General features: G+C 36.4%; 1 protein-coding gene across 5 annotated transcripts in view; it reads left to right on the top strand.

Annotated features, from left to right (window-relative positions):
- NNT (nicotinamide nucleotide transhydrogenase) overlaps positions 1-17353 on the top strand; it is an 81309-nt gene that overhangs the window by 51770 nt on the left and 12186 nt on the right. For 4 of the 5 annotated variants that reach the window (XM_070246297.1, XM_005604285.4, XM_023625676.2 and 1 more), the window contains exons 17-19: positions 307-486; positions 6902-7061; positions 9071-9152. In XM_070246297.1, the coding sequence (XP_070102398.1) occupies positions 307-486; positions 6902-7061; positions 9071-9152 (422 nt within the window). Of the gene's footprint in view, positions 1-306; positions 487-6901; positions 7062-9070; positions 9153-11103; positions 13355-17353 lie in introns of those variants that run through there. The other variant, XM_023625677.2, reaches the window with a different exon arrangement.

The following is a 17353-nucleotide window of genomic DNA, read 5'->3' as shown; positions in this document are numbered from 1 at the left end:
TGGGAAATTCCCTCAGTGCTGTTACTTTTTTCCAAGTATAGACCCTCCTCCAATTTCTGCCTGCTTTTCATCAATGCCTTTTAGGGATTTAGGGATTTTTTCGGGGGGAGGTGGTTCGGTGATGACAGATGTTATATCTGTGGGAAGGTTGGTCAGATCGGAGGCACTCGTCCTTACTAGCCGTGGAACTTATGTGTAAATATATTAATTGGAAAACCGGAATGATTTAAGAACTAAAATGTTGATGGTCAGAGGTTTTATTTTTTCTTTTATTAATTTGGAGTTCCGCTTTGGTTTTCATTCCAGGGTGTGACTTTGACAGCTGCTATCGGGGGTGCAGATATGCCAGTAGTCATCACTGTGCTGAACAGCTACTCAGGCTGGGCCCTGTGTGCGGAGGGCTTCCTGCTCAACAACAACCTGCTGACCATCGTGGGCGCACTCATCGGCTCCTCTGGTGCTATCCTGTCCTACATCATGTGTGTGGTAAGAAACACACGTTTGAAAGAAAAGCAGATGGTATTCCGAAAATAAGAATGTGTTCGTCATTTCGTTTATTTGCCGTAAAAACAACTATGTCAGTTTTTATTCTCTTCAGCAGAAATATCAGAGTGTTTTGTTTGAATAAATTTGCAAGACTGCTTTTAAAGTACCCAAGTATAGATAATTAGGAAGATTAAATATAAAGATAGAAATCTTTTAGGGGCCAGCCCGGTAGTGCAGCTGTTAAGTTTGCACGTTCCACTTCTCAGTGGCTCGGGGTTTGCTGGTTCGGATGCCGGGTGTGGACGTGGCACCGCTTGGCATGCCATGTTGTGGTAGGCGTCCCACATATAAAGTAGAGGAAGATGGGCACGGATGTTAGCTCAAGGCCAGTCTTCCTCAGCAAAAAGAGGAGGACTGGCAGTAGTTAGCTCAGGGCTAATCTTCCTCAAAAAAAAAAAAATCTTTTGACTCCCTCCATCTGGAGATAAACTCTTAAGATTTTGATTTATTTCATATTTTTTTCTTTGGGTATTATATACCTGTGTATTTACTTGTCTGATCATATTGTACGCTTTTTTAATCTTACAAACTATATTCTTGCCATTTTCTTGTCATTAAATATGCTTTTTAATATTATTTTAACGGACTTAATACTAATCCATCATATGAGTATACAGAATTTATTTAAGTTTTTCCTAATGCTGTACTTTTTTAAGTTGTTTGACTTTCATTTCTCTTGTACGTGAACACGTGTTTGGCACTTCTGGTTTTTGTCTTAGGATTGATTTCTAGAAGTGAAAGGTTGTGCTCATTTTTATAGGCTCTTTCTACTTATTGCCGTATTGTTTCCGGAAAGCTTGCTCCAATTTACACTCCCACTGGTCATCTGTGAGAGTGCCTATCTCTGAAGTTTTGTGGTCAGCATGATTTTTTAAAAAAAGAAAAGAAGAAATTAACAAGACAATACTTCCTAGCTTCCTTTTTGTTTTTAATTCTCTTCTTGATGGCAAGAAGATATCCTGCAAATAATTAAAGATTTAACTTTTTTAAGTTATGGATATTATTCTCTAAATAATAGTTTTGAATGATTTTGAAAGGACAGACATGAAACTGAGTGAAGTCAGAGTGTGACTTTACACTGATTAATAATTCAGGCAGAAAAAGGATACATACTCTACCTTCATTGTTTTATTACAATATTAAAAAAACCTTATTTGACAACTCAGAATTTCTCTTATGTTTTAATTGAAAATCTCATTGTAAGTTGAATGCCGAAGTGACCTTTTTATAATAAAAAGTTAGTTTTCTTTGTCCATATTGTAAAAGAAAGGTTTTGATAGCTCAAGTTTAAAAGAAGCTAAGAGATTTGAAGATGAAATCCCCCAAGTTGTCCTGGGAATTTGGAAAGGTGGAAGTTTGTGTCCCCTATTTGAAAAGTGTCAGGCTTTGGGGTTTTTTCAAAAAAAATTTTTATGAGGAAGAAAAAGTTTATTCCGTTTTGTTAGAAATAGTTTTCTCTAAAAGTGAACTTCTAACCCCCTTAGTTTGACTTGGCTTCATTTGGTGAATTTGAATGACCAGCAGGGGGCAGCAGATTTTCATTAATGCTTAAACTTGCAGTTGGTCAAAATAACTGATTTTCAAATTAAGTGGGGGGATTTGAATTTTAACAAAGCTAGTGACATACTGATATGGGGATTGGGGGAAGACTTGGATCTGGTTCTTGGAGTGTCATCATGGGTCCCTTCTTGTCTTTATCATTTTTTTCTTACATGGTTTTCTTTAGTTTCTTGAATTTGTCAAGAGTATTTTCCAAATTTCTGTCTGTCTGTGTCTCTTTTATTTCTTCTCCTTTCCTTTCTTCATTTAGTTTCTTTTATTATTGTTAGTTAGATTAACTTTTATATTCTATAACAGTAACTAGAATAGGACTGTAAGAGGTACTTGTTGAAAGTACTCTTTTCTATGTGTCCTTCTGTAATTATATCTTCTTTCTCTTACATTTTTTTCTATTCTTTCATATTTCTTGATCCGTTTTCTCCAGTTTTTCCATTTCTTTGCCTTCTCTCTGTTTCCACTGCCTCAGGCATGCCATTTATTGTCAGCACCCTGAAGATATTTTTTTATTCCTATGCTGTATATAAGCTGGCAAGGTATTCTTATGCTCTCTGAGACTATAAATATCATACTGGGTCAGATTGATGCTGTGTTTTTAATAGAAAATTGTATTAATTTGGACTCAAGGACAGTGGAAGCTTTAATTTTTTAAAAAATATTATTCAATTAAAAAATAAAACAATGTGGGAAATTTGGAAGAAAATGGAAAAGGATAAAAAAATAAAATCATCTATAATCACATTACCACTTAACTGTTAACATTTAATATTCTAATTCTAGTTGTCTTTCATATGTACATTTAACTATATTCTATGTTTAATTTTCTAATAATTTTCTAACTAGTAGTTTTCTAACTAATAATTTTTAGTGTTTACATATTATTATATCACAGTGACATACCATAATTTATTTATCAAAGTTCATATCCTTTGTAGTTGTTTTTAACTTTGTGGGTTTTTTTGCTGTGAAGTATTCCTCTTTGTGCATCGTTGATTGTTTCCTTAGGTCAGATTTTTATAAGAACAATTACTGGGTCAAAAGGAGTAGGGTCTTTCTGTTGGCTGTTGATGTGGATAAACTGATTTCCATGAAGGCTTCTCCGGGCAAAGCTGCCCGCAGTGATGTGTGGAGGGCTCCTGTTACTGCACCCTCTCTACTCCTAGGTCTCGTTACGAAGCAAACAAGGCAACAACAAAAACAAGCCTGCCATATTTTTCAATTTTGAAGATAGAAATTTTCTTTTCTCCTAAATTTTCCTGATTTGTGGCTTTTCACACTAATCCTCACTGATTCTTAGCCTGTGCTTCTTTATTCTAAGGCGTTGTTTCTTCATGGCTGGTGCTTAGCAGCTCAGAGTGATTCATAATAATGATAACAATGAAATAACTGCTCGTGCTTGGGCACAGCACAGTACTGCGGGCATCATGCTGGATGCTCTGCAGATACCAGCTCGTCTAATCCCCACACTAATTCTGGTGGGCACTATTAAGCTCATTTTACAGGGAAGATATTTTAAGATGCAATTTATTATATGACTTTGTGTGTGGAGCCTGACTTAACAACTGGCACATTCAAATGAGTATAATTGTTAAGTGAACGTTAGATGAATATTTTGTTTGTTAACTCATTTCATATTTTGGAATAATTTCATATTTTGGAATACTTTCTGACTAGTTTATGGTAGAACCTATGATATAAGACCATATATCAATATGTATTAATATTACTAGTGTGTTTACCTTCATTGTTTTATTATTTATTGAAGGGAACATGTACATCCAACCCAGCACGGAGATCTTTTATTATGTGAGAGGGAATGGAATGCACCTCAAGTGGCTAGTCGACAGTCCCTAAAATTGAATTTTTGTTCGAATAAAGAATTCTTTTGGATGTCCTCTGAGCCTAGTGTGGAGGTTACACAATACTCAATACTATAAAAACTGGAAAATGTCAAGAGTGTCCAAACAGCCAACTCAGATGATTGATTTACTTTATATCTAGATGTCATATAGACATTAACGTGTGATTTGTGTGATTTATGGTTTACTGTTCATCTGCTTGAGATAGTGTTCAGATTGCCAGGGAAATAGAGGGCTTGCAAAAATGGAGCAGCATTTTCCTACCACATTTCTGATTTTTGCACTCTGCTGCTTGTTTCCAAATGAAAATGGAACGGAATAAAGTGGATCACAGCCAAACCAAAATAATTTTTTCTTTGCTTTGCAATCAATTAATTAGCACCAACAAGTATTGAAATGAGAGATGCTAGTAAATGGTATATGTGTTGTCATTGCTTTGGTTTTGTCTATTTTATGACCTTTCCTTTGTTTTCAGATTTGTTTCTTACAGGTTTCTTGGAATTGTGTGAATTAAAAGTCTCTTTAATGTAGCATACAATTTTCATTCTGGGACTTAGTAACTAAAAGGAACAGTCTTGGACAGTGTTGGGAATACTTTGTCCTGGAAGCTGGGAACTCTTCAATCTGCGGATCAGTTGTCACAGGATAGTCTCATTAACCAGTTAAGCAAGCTGAAAAAAAAAAAAAAAAGAAAAAAGGAAACAAACAAAGCCCTAAACCCTAAATGTTTGTTGAAAATATGATGTTGCAATGGTAAATTGAGAGATGAAAAATAATTTAGTTTTTAAGAGACCGTTAAGATGGAATTAGCTTAATGATGCTATAGTTGTGGATATGTATTGAACAGGTTGTTAAACTACTGTGTGGTTCCCTTTTTTCTCCCTAAGATGCCATCAGAAGTGAGTACACATTGGTTAAATGTCCTTAGAAATTCTTCCTTCTCCTCGTTCAGTTTTATAGGAAGAAAAGAGTGGTTCCTTTTAAGCCAAGTTAGAATAAAGTGGTTCTGTCCCTCTGCATCTGTCTCTGCATCATGTGCCTCTGTCGTCTGTCCCTCTGTCGGGCTCTGTGATGCAGCTGATGGAGCCTCTCTGTACGTGTCACTCTCTTCTTTTAAGTTATCTATGACAGAAAGCTCTTTGTGTATGACATAGTCCTTTGAATCAGTTTTTAAGGGCAAAAATTTCCTAGAGCATATTGCTGGTAGTTTAATTTCAGAATCCTATAATTCAAAGGATTTATCAAAATCAACAAATGTTGGATGTTTGGGAAGTCTCAGATATGGCTGTTTGGATTTTCATTAAACCTTGGATTTAAGTATAGAAGGTTGTGTTAATAATTTAAAACTTCATGTCAGAATGGGACTATAAACTTAATTAAAAGCATTAATTTTTCTCTGACTCTCTTATCCATCAATAATATACATAAAGGTATTTTGGGCTTTGTTTTATATGGAGTAATCTTAGACAAATTTACCAGACTTTGGGTTCTATAAAATGTGAATGTTATGTCTGATAAATGAACTCAGGTCAAAAGAACAATTAAATTCTGAGAACATTTTGATCCATCATCTTTGAAACTTATGTTATTGATATGCTGCCTGTAGTCAAGCGTTGCTTTCTGCTCATCCTCTCTGCTCCTTCCCTCCCAGCCTTTACCTCTGACCCACTCCAGCAGTATATGTATGTCACTTCTAAAGTAGTAGCAGGCTGGGCTACCTTTGGATGTGTGGTCATGTTTCTCTTTTTCCTGATGTGTTACTTATCACTGAAAATTTCCAGGTGCTTTTTGGTCTTTAATAATAAAAAGTATTGTCTTTTCTTTAAAAGTAATAGATTGACACATATAGCTTTTAAATGGTATAAACAACAGGTCAATGATATGTTTATTAAGCCCTTAAAATAGGGTTTAATAGGGGCGGGCCTGGGGGCATAGTGGTTAACTTTGAATGCTCTGCTTCAGTGGCCCAAAGTTTGTGGGTTTGGATCCTGGGCGTAGACCTGCATTCACTCATCAAGCAATGCTGTAGTGGCATCCCACATACAAAATAGAGGAAGATTGGCACAGATGGTAGCTTGGGGCCAGTCTTCCTCACCACAAAAAAAAACGAAAAGGAAAAGATTTAATAATTTTTTTTGATAAATGAACTGTTTTCAAAACCAGATTAGTTCTTGTCACATATTTCAGTTTTGGCGTTTGTTTGGCACATTGTTGGATGATTGTAAATGAGCATGCAATGAGAAGTGCCTTCCTCTTATTCTTTCCTGGGATTATTTTTCTCATTTATAGGATGAATGTAAATTTTAATGAAACAGTATATAAACTTACTCATCTACCTTTTTGGAAGTGAAACATTTTAGGAGACTAATGATGAATCCAGTCACTTCTATTCTAGCTCCGTGGACCTGTCATTGATTATAAAATAAAGGATATGGGTCCCTATCCTTTGATTCCTCCCTATTGCCTTGACAGCTTGGAGCTGGTGGCTGAATTCACCTGAGAGATCTGTAGAGTCACCTTGTAAAATTTCTTACAGCTGTCATTCTCTTTTATTCTGGTGAAATACATGTAAATATCACGGTAGAACTTCCTTAACCAGTACACAGACAATACTAACTCGATCTGAATTTTTCATTGGTTTCTTAATGTCACTGGTAGTTTTCCATTACGTTTTTTAAGAAGATTTACTTTTCCTGAAAACACCTCAGTGTGTAGTGGATTTTATAGAAAAAAAATAGATGTGATTTCCCAGATGTCTTCTTATTGTTTATATTTTTGAAATAATTTTCAGAAGCTGGATCAAATTTATTTGGTTAAAATGTTTTAGATGATCAAATAAACTTCTTTAAATGATTCTGAATATCCTATTCACAAGATGCATACCATTTTCAAAAAGTTACGTGGGTTAGACTCTTAGAGCTGATCATTTTGCTCTCCAGGCGATGAATCGCTCCCTGGCTAATGTGATTCTTGGAGGCTACGGTACCACTTCAACAGCTGGTGGAAAACCCATGGAAATTTCTGGCACACACACGGAGATCAACCTTGACAATGCAATTGACATGATTCGAGAAGCTAATAGCATTATTATTACTCCAGGTAAAAAACCAAAAAAGGCAAACAACCGATCATAGCTGTTGTAATTGATTATGTGAAAACAATTTCTTATAGTGGGAAAAAATCGAATTGGAATGTCTTCATTTTTAAAAACATAATGGAAACTTACAAACAACCCTATGATGACTAAGTGGAAAATATTGAGAATTCTTGGCTTAGGTTAACATTTTGGGGATCATGTAGAGATTCTACAATTCGATGTAGTGGGTTCTAGCCATGTCTTTCAGTGATTCTATACAAATGTTCGAATCATCTTTGAGTCTGGGTTATTTTTTTCTCATTGATAAAGTTTGGGCCTATCGTCAGGATTAAAGTAGATGTAGTATATGAAAGTGTCCAGCTCACTCATTAGACTTGGTAAATGTTCATCTCTTCCTTTTCAAAAGTAAATATTTAAAAAATTATTGAGAATTATGTGGTTTCCAACAAGATGAGGTAACATGGCCTAGTAGAAAGCACTTGGTTTGGGCGTCACAGCACCTCAATTTTGATCATAATTTTGCCTCTGACAATTAGCATGATGTTGACCAAGTCATTTAATATCTCCAGGACTGACTTTCCTAATTTTCCAAGGTGTGGCCCAGTTCTTCTTTACTCTTATCACTGAATGCTGTGATATTACAGGCAATACACTAGTTTCGAAGTAAGATTTTAACTATCATACTTATCATAGGAATTTTGTCTAAAGAAAAGCTATTGATTAGACCTTGGGTAGTTTGCTGGTTGATTTTATACTAAGATGTAAATAACAAACATCAGCAGAATTGAATGCTCAGGTGGAAGCCCTCTCCACTGAGCATAATATCATTTTCTAGAGGCATTTGAGACACATGGGTTTGGGTTTTTGGTTGTCTCAAAGATGGGGCTGCTATTGTCAGCTAGTGTGTGGGAGCAGAGAAACGAAATATGCTGTAATGCAGGGGACATTCCTGCATATTGAATTATCCCAGCCAAAGTGGTATTGGTGTTACTTGTTGAGAAACACTATGCTGGAGTGTAAAGGTACAAGGATGTAAAGGACACACTCTTTTCCCTTTAGGCATATTCCATCTAGTGAAGAAGTCAGACCTATAAATAATGCGAAGTGGGTTGTGATAAGGGCTAAATTGGACTGGGTAGATAATTTTTCTACCATGGGGAATCTAAGAAGGATTGTCAGGAAGTGAGGATTTGTTTCGGGCCTTAGGGGATGGATGGTGTTGGGGGTGGGGGAAGGCAGAGGGAATAGCTTGAGCAGAGACTTGGTATTTGGGAAAATCGGGGGTAGAAAAGTGGGGAAGATGTGAGATTATTATACAAGGAGAATGGACAGAATGTCAGGGTTAAAGGAGAAGGAAGATGACTGAAGTCTTTGGTCATACCTGTAATAACATCGGAAATGTGTGATTTTTTTGGCAAAGGGGGAAAATTTCAAGTTCTTTTTTGGAGACTTTAAGTTTGAGGTGGAGATGGGATGATGGACAATGCTGTGCTGAAGCTCAAATGACAGGCCGAGTGTGGAGACAGATCGGGAGTCATCGGGTGGCTGTTGAAGCATTTTCCAGGGAGAGTGTGAGGGGCAAAGTTAAATCCCAGGGGGCGAAGAGAAGGAGAAGCTCTATTCTAGGAAATCAAGCAAGAATAGCAACAAAGTTAGGAGGGAATCAGAGGACTGCAGTGTTACCAAGGCCAAGTGGGAAGACAGTTTGAAAACATTTACGCGAGAGACAGAGAGTGCGAGAGTGCGGGCGCACGCAAGCACGTGTGTGGTGTGTTGGGAGGGGCCCCAGCAGTGTGAGCTACTGCAGAAGGTGGAGGAGGGAACATTAGATTTTGAACTTGAAATTTAGGCCAAGATTTTAAAAAGTCTGTAAGTTTGCTTTCACTTCTAGTCCTATTAAATGATTGCTCTTTTTGGCATAAAAATATGCTTCAGTCAAAGAAAGAAATTATAATTCATAAAATTTTGAAATAAAAACCACATTCTTCTGTGTTCTTAATGTTCCTCATAGGCTACGGTCTCTGTGCAGCCAAGGCTCAGTACCCCATCGCTGATTTGGTAAAGATGCTCTCGGAACAGGGCAAAAAAGTCAGGTGAGTGCTTGCTGTGAGTGACCTGTAGTGTGTGGGTGAGAGAAAAGGAGAAGAGATGACTTTTTTTAGATGTCTATTTCTTTCTTTCTTTTTTTTTTTTTGTGAGGAAGATTTTCCCTGAGCTAACATCTGTGCCAATCTTCCTCTGCTTTGTATGTGGGATACCTCCACAGTATGGCTGATGAGCAGTGTGTAGGTCTGTACCTGGGAGCCAAACCCACGAACCCTGGGCCACTGAAATGGAACGCGTGGAACTTTAACCACTTGGCCACAGGGTTGGCTCCTTTGGATGATTATTTCTTAAAGTGCAGTTTTACATATATAATACTAGGTAAAGAAACTAAGTTGTCAAAACTCTCTTCTAGCCTTGGTCCTACTACCTAGTTTTTGCTGTCTCTATGTAATAGCATCAAACCTGAATATAGGCTCATTTTAGAAAGGGAAATTTTATTATACTAAATTCCAGGATGTTTATTAATGGGGAAACACAGAAGTCCTCTTTCTCTGGTTTGATTTGGGGAAGGAGGTCAAGCAAAGCATTTGAACCATATCAAGTTGTGTCTTTTTGGTTTCTATTGTTCACACTAAAGAAAAACATCTCAAATGAGAGGTCTTTGAAGAATGAGTCTCTGTGGTGAACCTGTGGCCTGGTTAAGGTTTGACTGGTTTAGCTGTCACACTGTCAGGGTGGAAAAGACTGCTGAAGGTTTTCTTTGTCTGAAGCCATACGCTTTCTGAAATATGAATTAGAGCAGCAGCTGTTCCTCACACTTGCCGTGGCGGGGCTGGACTCTGCTCTTGGGCGGATGTTAAGCAGAATGGCAAAGTTGAGGGCTCTGTATGTCTAGATTTTTCCCCATGACCTTGGATAAAGGGTTTGAGGGATGTAAAAGTGGAGCCAGTGGATGATGAACCCTTGCAGTACTTTGCATCTGTCCTGCGCACCTCTGGATCCCTTTTCTGGAGCTCTGCTGTTGGGACTCAGTGAAGGACTGTCTGGGGTCATCCTGGGGAAGAGAACTGCGGCCTGTTTGGTGTGGAAGCTGGGTCACCAGTGGTTTCTTTGATGTGGTACCATAAGTCAGAGAGAGAGAGAACTCCATTATTAAGTAAAATTAGTTTGTTCACCAGGATGGTAATGTATGTTGTAATGTCTATTCATAAAAATTCCTTTTAGATGTCAATCTTACACTTTTGTTGGGGGGCAGATGATAAGAAAGGAAGCCAGACAGTGTGCCTAGAGCTAGTCAGAGGATCTGCGAGACTGGATGCAGAATCTTCATCTTCAGCTTTAATGTCCTAGCTGTTAGTAGTGGTAAAGGAGCCTTGGATGATGAAATCAGAGGGTTATCTAAAATGTGTTAGTGTCAACTGCATTTTATTTCTTCCTTTCTTCCCACCCTTCCTTCCTTCTCTCACTCCTTCTCCTACTGTCTGCCTTCCTGCCATCTATAGTTAGTCTGTGGTGTTGAAATGCATAGTCAAAATACTATTTTCTGGTAGGACCAGCATTTCTGTGATGTAGATGGTTTCCACCTTCTGTATATATAATCTTAGAGGAATTGAAGATAGAAGATGAGAAAAGTCATTGACTTTTTAAATTTTCACATAAGAAGTCTCGTTTTAGTAACTCACCCCTCTTTTCATGGAGGATATTAAAGTGTGCTTCCCTTTTAGATGTAGTCTTGTCGCATAAAGCGTTTGCAGACTTACAAGTGGAAAGGATGTTTTAAAGAATCTTTTATGATTTTCCTAAAAAGAAATTGTTTTTCTTTATTCAATCCACATGTGAAAAAGTCTAATGTATTAGTAATGCCTTCTATCACCACATAAATGTTTAAGAGATGAGTGGCAATCATAATAAAATAGAGGGAAATGGCTTTCATGTCTCAGTTCTCCTTAGGGAAGGGAATGATTAAGTTGACATACCTCTCTTATTGTCATTGATCAGCCTAGGTTAACCAGACATCTTGGAAAATCAGTCCAGTGTTAGGTGGATGCGAAGTTGGAGAGCATCATTGAGACTGTTGGGCAGCTTGACAGAAGGCAGGATGTGAAAGGAAAGGAAGGAGAGAGTTGGAAAAAAATGATCTGAAAAGAAAAAGGATAAGACAAATGAAATTTTCGTTTCCGACCTGATTAAAATTTGAATTTTATCCATGAGGTCATGATATAAACTGCTGTTTTACCATGAGGTCATAATATAAACTGCTGTTTTAGAATGATTTCTGTCACACTGCATGGGAAAAGTAATTATTTCACTAAAGATTTATGGGAGGTGTTTAATTAAACATATATGAATAGTTTCTTAGTTATAATTTTTTATTGAAGTAATTTTGTGAATTGAAAACAGCAGACTTTTCATGAGAAAGCTTTTGATTGTTTCACATGATTGTCATAGTTTCTTTAAATAATTTATTACTAATTTATTACTAATTTATTATGCAGGATCAGAATAAAATTATTGTTCAGTCTGATTTCTCTATTTGTGAGTTAGGAAAAGTTAGCCATTTATATTGATTATTTCGTATTAAAGATGAAATTATATGTTAATATATTACAGTTTTTTGGGTTTTTTTACTATAGTATGTTGAACTTTCAACATGGACTTTGAAAAAAGTTTTGTAAATCTCACATTTGCATTAAATGGAAGACAACTATTCTTTTAACATGATGACAGTAGATTATCATATTTTTCCTTACTAGCTTCTGTGTGGGGATTTTTTTTCTTAATTTAAAGGGAATCATAGAAACTTGATTTTGCTTTATGTATGTCATCATCTTTTCATAGGAGAAATGCAAATTTTCTTTATGAAGTTAGGAATATGTATATACATGATGCTACCTTTTTTTAAAGAGACAAATGTCTGTTTGAACAAGAGATGACTGCAGCGGTTACCTCGTATTTTAATGAAATAAATCTGTATTTACAGTTCGTGGTAATTGAGTCCTTTCATCACTCTGTGGAGCTCCCACAGTGTTCATTGAGCACAGCTGCTGGGCCTCTGGTTTTAGTAGATCTTTGTGCCTCAGGACCTCAGCATGCCTAGTATCCAGATGTGGTGACATATTCGCGCACATCCCCTGTGGATGTGTGCCAGTGTGGACATACGATTGTCATCAATTAGTTATGCCCAAGTGGTGCCAAGAAAAATTGCATCTGTCATACAGTCTGTCTGGCTTCATGGCCATGATTGATTTAGAGACAGTCTTGTTTTCCTTTACTTTGGCCATAGTCATAACATGCTCACAGAGCGCTGAGATGATATAATGAAGCACATGACATTTCATGACAAGAGCTTATATCAGAATGTCATGAAAGTTCACTGACTTAGATTTTCTATAGTGGCTGGATTGTTGCTTCCCAGTTGCCCAGACTGCATCTGTAGCTTACCTAATTTATTCTTGATCTCTAAAAGCATTTTATTACAAAAATCTTATGATACAAGACTATAGACTTTTTTTTCTCTTTATTTCCCAATATTTGGATTGATATGATAGGCTTTTCATTATAAAGCAGAGATAGTGTTCCCAATGAATAATTCTTCCAAAGAGGTGTAATTTTTTCCTTTTTGCTTGATTTTCTTTTTATAAAGCATTATTGCTTGGATTATCATGCTGTCTTTTGAATTTATGAAACCACCTTTCAACTTCTTTGATTAACTGATGTTATATATTGCTTTCATGTTACTGTTCAACTATATCTTTCTATTAATAATTTATTGATAGAATTTTATTACTAGGTACTGAGAATACAAGGATAAGCCCAGTTCCCACTCTTAAAAGTTTATCATTATAAAGAAAATAAATCTATAAACAAATGAATCAATGAATGAATTTCATTTAATGGGATAGTATGCCAAGAAAAATAGAGTAAAAGTAGAGTAGAGTTGCAAAGGAGTGGAGAAGTTAACTATCCAGGGAACATTTTAAACTTTTTATACTGCTCATAACATGACATTTTTTGCAGGTATTAAAAAACAAATGTTTAAAATTTTTTTATCCTCTGTTTAAACACATCTAGCTGCCAATGGTATTTACAGTTTAATAGTGTTTTACAGTCTTGTGTGACATGGCTTTGTGTTTAAATATATGTTATTTTTGCTCAGAAATCCATTCTTTGAAGATGCTTGAAGCTGAAACATTTTGTCGATCTAACTGTATTTTCCTGTTTTTCATGGATTAAATGTATTTCAAATAAACAGAGTTCAGCCTTCTTGGATTTGTTATGTTTTCGAATGCGGGAGGAGTTAGGACATGTAATTTGTAAAGTAATAAAGGGAATGCTTCTGAAGAGAATAGAAATTAGCCCAAATAAAAGATCCAGTATAGTATTTGAGTAAAGAAATAGACAGTAGTTAGCAATTTCATGCCATCTTTGTGATACTTTCTTTTTGTTTTTTTTTTGGTGAGAAAGATTTGCCAAGTTAACATCCGTTGCCCATCTTCCTCTTTTTTTGTTTGGCTTGAGGAAGATTAGCCCTGAGCTAACATCTGTGCCAGTCTTCCTCTACTTTGTATATGGAATGCCTCTACAGCATGGCTGATAAGTGAAGCATGTCCGTACCCGGGATCTGAACCAGCGAACGCTGGGCCACCGAAGTGGAGTGCATGGCACTTCAACCATTCAGCCATGGGGCTGGCCCCCAGTACTTTCTTTTTAGACCTGACTATTCATGTCAGTGATCATTCACTGAACAAATAATTATATAGTACTTTGTTCCAGGCACTGTTCTAAGTCCTGAGAATACATCAGCGAATACAGCAGATAAAAATTCCTGACCCTGTGGAATTTACATTCACTGGGAGGTTACTCAGTCGATTTCAAGATATTCTAAATTGGAGACACTTATATCCCGAATGTGTCTTCAATTCAGATGCTGTCTGAAATGAGGAATAACAGTTATAATGTAGGTTATTGTATCAGAATTTCAGAGTTACAGATGGCACTATTTGGTGATGAGTAGCCAGTGCTTCTGGTTTTCTGAAATAATATGATATGTTTCTTTGCACTTTGCATGTACCTGCCTTCTTGAAAAACATGGTGGCAGGAGGGTGGATGTGAATGGGACTTATTTGTGTAATTGGTCAAATGAGTGAAACTTTTGGTAGAAGAGAGGAAAACCAAAGAAAGTATGTGCATTCACATACACACACATCTACGTTCAACCTGTTGTGTAGAATTGCTAGTAACCCCTAAGATCAAAGGTGTCTGTTGTGCTCCTAGAAAATGGCCATCTTCCTCCCAGATTCTGCCTGTTGACCAGACTACCTTTAGCTTTATACTATCCGCAGCATATTGGTGTGGCCGAAAGAACTGAAGACTATGTGAAAAGCCTGTGATTTAGGTGCTTTGTAAAGCCTCTTCCAGCCATACCATTCTAGGACTCATTCTTTGTAAACTCTTGTCACGGGCATTCCAATGTTCAGAGGGAGAAACTCTCAGTATTGATGAAACCGGTGCCTCAGACCATCAGGGTGATTTTTGGCTTCTAGTTCTTGTATAGATCATAATAAACTCTTTTAGCTGATTTTCTTCAACGAGGTTCATGTAACTGTGGCAGAGTATAAGTAAATAAAAGCCCTCTTCTCATTTCATGTTCGAATTCTTCAGTATCTTGCTTATAATTTCCATTTTATGGTGCTCACTAGCCATTGCATTCCAAGAGCTATTCAACAATATATTTAAAGTCATTCAGACAGAAAGATGAAATTATGTATAATTTTTACTAAATCTCTGCAATATGTCAGAATATAATATTCTAGAACATTAGTGGCAAATAGAATTTGTTTTTCCTCTGATATTATTCTTCATAGTCTTGTTGGTTATACTGAAATAAAAACCGTGTCAGTAATCATACAGTTTCTATTCTGGGCATGGTAGCTAGATTTGGTTCAGTGATGGAAAAGCCATATTTGGGCACAATCTGTAATAATTTTCTTGGAGTGGAAGAGGTAGTGTTGTGACGTGGTTCTGCAGAGGACTGCATTGATGTTTGCTCTACATTGTCTGACTTGATTCTCTTTAGATGACTTCTCATTCTTTGGGTGGCCTCAGTGTCACAGGCCACATGTACAGATGGAAAATGTGACTGCAGCCTTCTGTCAAACATGTCCTCATTCACAGTCATGGAACAGGTTCTATTATTCTGTACCAGAAATATCGTGCCCCTAAGACATTTTCGTAAACTCTTTAACGTTCATAATTTTTTTCCTCAAGACGGGAAGGCCATGGACGAACACCAGATTTCAGATTGGAGTAGCAGTTTAGCCCTTATTTGCCTTCAAAAAAAGAAAGAAAGGTACATAATGTTCTCTAATTCTGGCTGTTGGAAAGTTCCAGGAAATTAAATGAACATTTAAAAATTTTTTTTTGGAATTGTATGAATCAGTTTGAACCACTGCTTCTAAGAAGGACTTTCACACTTTTAGGAAGCTGAGTGTCTTTCCTTTTGCCCAAGAAGCCTTGCCATAAAGTTGATTCCACAACCTTTTGCATTAATCAGGTTTTGTGGACAGCAACTGCCTTGTCAGGAAGATTTTCCCTATTTCATTATGTGTTTCTCTTCAGACGGATAGGCTAACTCCACCCAGCTGATGTCAGCCTTTTCACCAGCAAGAATGATTTGTGTAATATTTATCCTGCTTACTTCATGTTTTATTAAGTTTTATTCCAAACTGCATTTACTAAAATTACTTTTTTTAAAAAATAACTTTTTCGTGTACTTTTAATAAGTGACCTGAAGCTGTCAACCAGAAGTTCTGATCAGAATGTGATAAACCAAAGAAACCTGCCTTTTCAGTTCTCCCATCATATTTTTCACAGGTGAAACACACAATTAAATTAAAAAAAAGATATTGAATATAGTAACAAACCTTTTATCACCTCCACGAACTGTTCTCAGAATGGAGCATTGCCACCTGCAAGCATAAAATACAAGGGTGCTTAACGTGTAGTCCACACAACGGACTCTCTCTTGTAGCTACAGTCGAACTCCCAGCCTGCTTTGTGACAGAACACTGTATACACATTTTTGGTGTAATTCTAAATAAAGGATTCCTGCCTTGGGAAGTGGTTGGATTGGAGAATCTTTATTTCTATTATAACTCTTAAGATTTTATTGATTTATAAATACTCATGGTTAAAAACAGGAAGAATAAGTAGGCTTTTAGCAAATTAAGCCTCTTTTTATTTTCCCTTTGTTGTGTCTTTTTCCTAATTAGTCAAACTCCTAGGAGCTTAGAATAACATATTTAGGACAGTTGTGGGATGATGCTGTTGGTAAGGCAGAATTCCAAAGTGCTATCAATGTACATCGTCCTGTATACAATTTGATTTTAAAATATTACACACAGTAAAAGAAAAGACATTAATCCTTTGAACATCTTGAGTATGAAAATAGGTTTTGCACAGTGACTCACAAAACATGTGACAAAATAGTTAAAGGTCATAAAGTGATTTTTTCTTTTTTAATCTGGAGATCCTTTTCATTATTAATAATAGCAGGAAGCTGCAAAATGGAGAAAACACTCTACTTTAGAACAGGCCCAGTTGTCCTTGTAGTTTCTTTTGTTGAGTTGGGTTATTTGGCTCTTCATGTTTTATTGCTGAACTAAATCTGGATATTTCCATAATGCAAGAAGGAAAATGTAGTTTATTTGTGCAGTTGTGGTAGGATCCCTGTGGTGAATGTTTTATACTCTTTAATAGTCTCACATGTCCAAGAGCAACTGCTGTAATGCACGCTGGGCAGGACATATTGTCTCCATGGCCTGTAGTCATGGAAATTCACAGTGTTGTGTCCGCTTCAGAACATGTGGTGTCTGAAATCTAATGTGAAGTTTCAAAAAAGTGTAAGAATGGGATTTATATCATCATGTATTATAAAAGAGACTTAAAAAAATACAATGTTTTTTGAATTGCTCCTTTACCAAATTTTACCCAGTTCACGTGGTATTCTGAAATAGCTCTTGTATATACTCTTATTTATTTGTATTCTTTCTTGGTTAATTTAAAAGGCTCTGAAGATCAGGTTGTTTGATTTGTGTAGATTATTTCACATTTTTGAACTATGCCTGGGTCTTTTTAATTGGTGACTGAGAGCTTACCTTTTATCATATAATGTTCTATGGAAGACTTTATCATTTTCGTATTTGAGAGAGGAAAATAGCAAGTGTTGACATTTTTCTTACTTCAGAAT

This window comes from Equus caballus, chromosome 21 (genome assembly GCF_041296265.1).
Source record: "Equus caballus isolate H_3958 breed thoroughbred chromosome 21, TB-T2T, whole genome shotgun sequence".
Lineage (NCBI taxonomy): Eukaryota > Metazoa > Chordata > Mammalia > Perissodactyla > Equidae > Equus > Equus caballus.
Note: the sequence above shows the minus strand (reverse complement) of the source record. Positions and strands in the feature narration are given on the sequence as shown.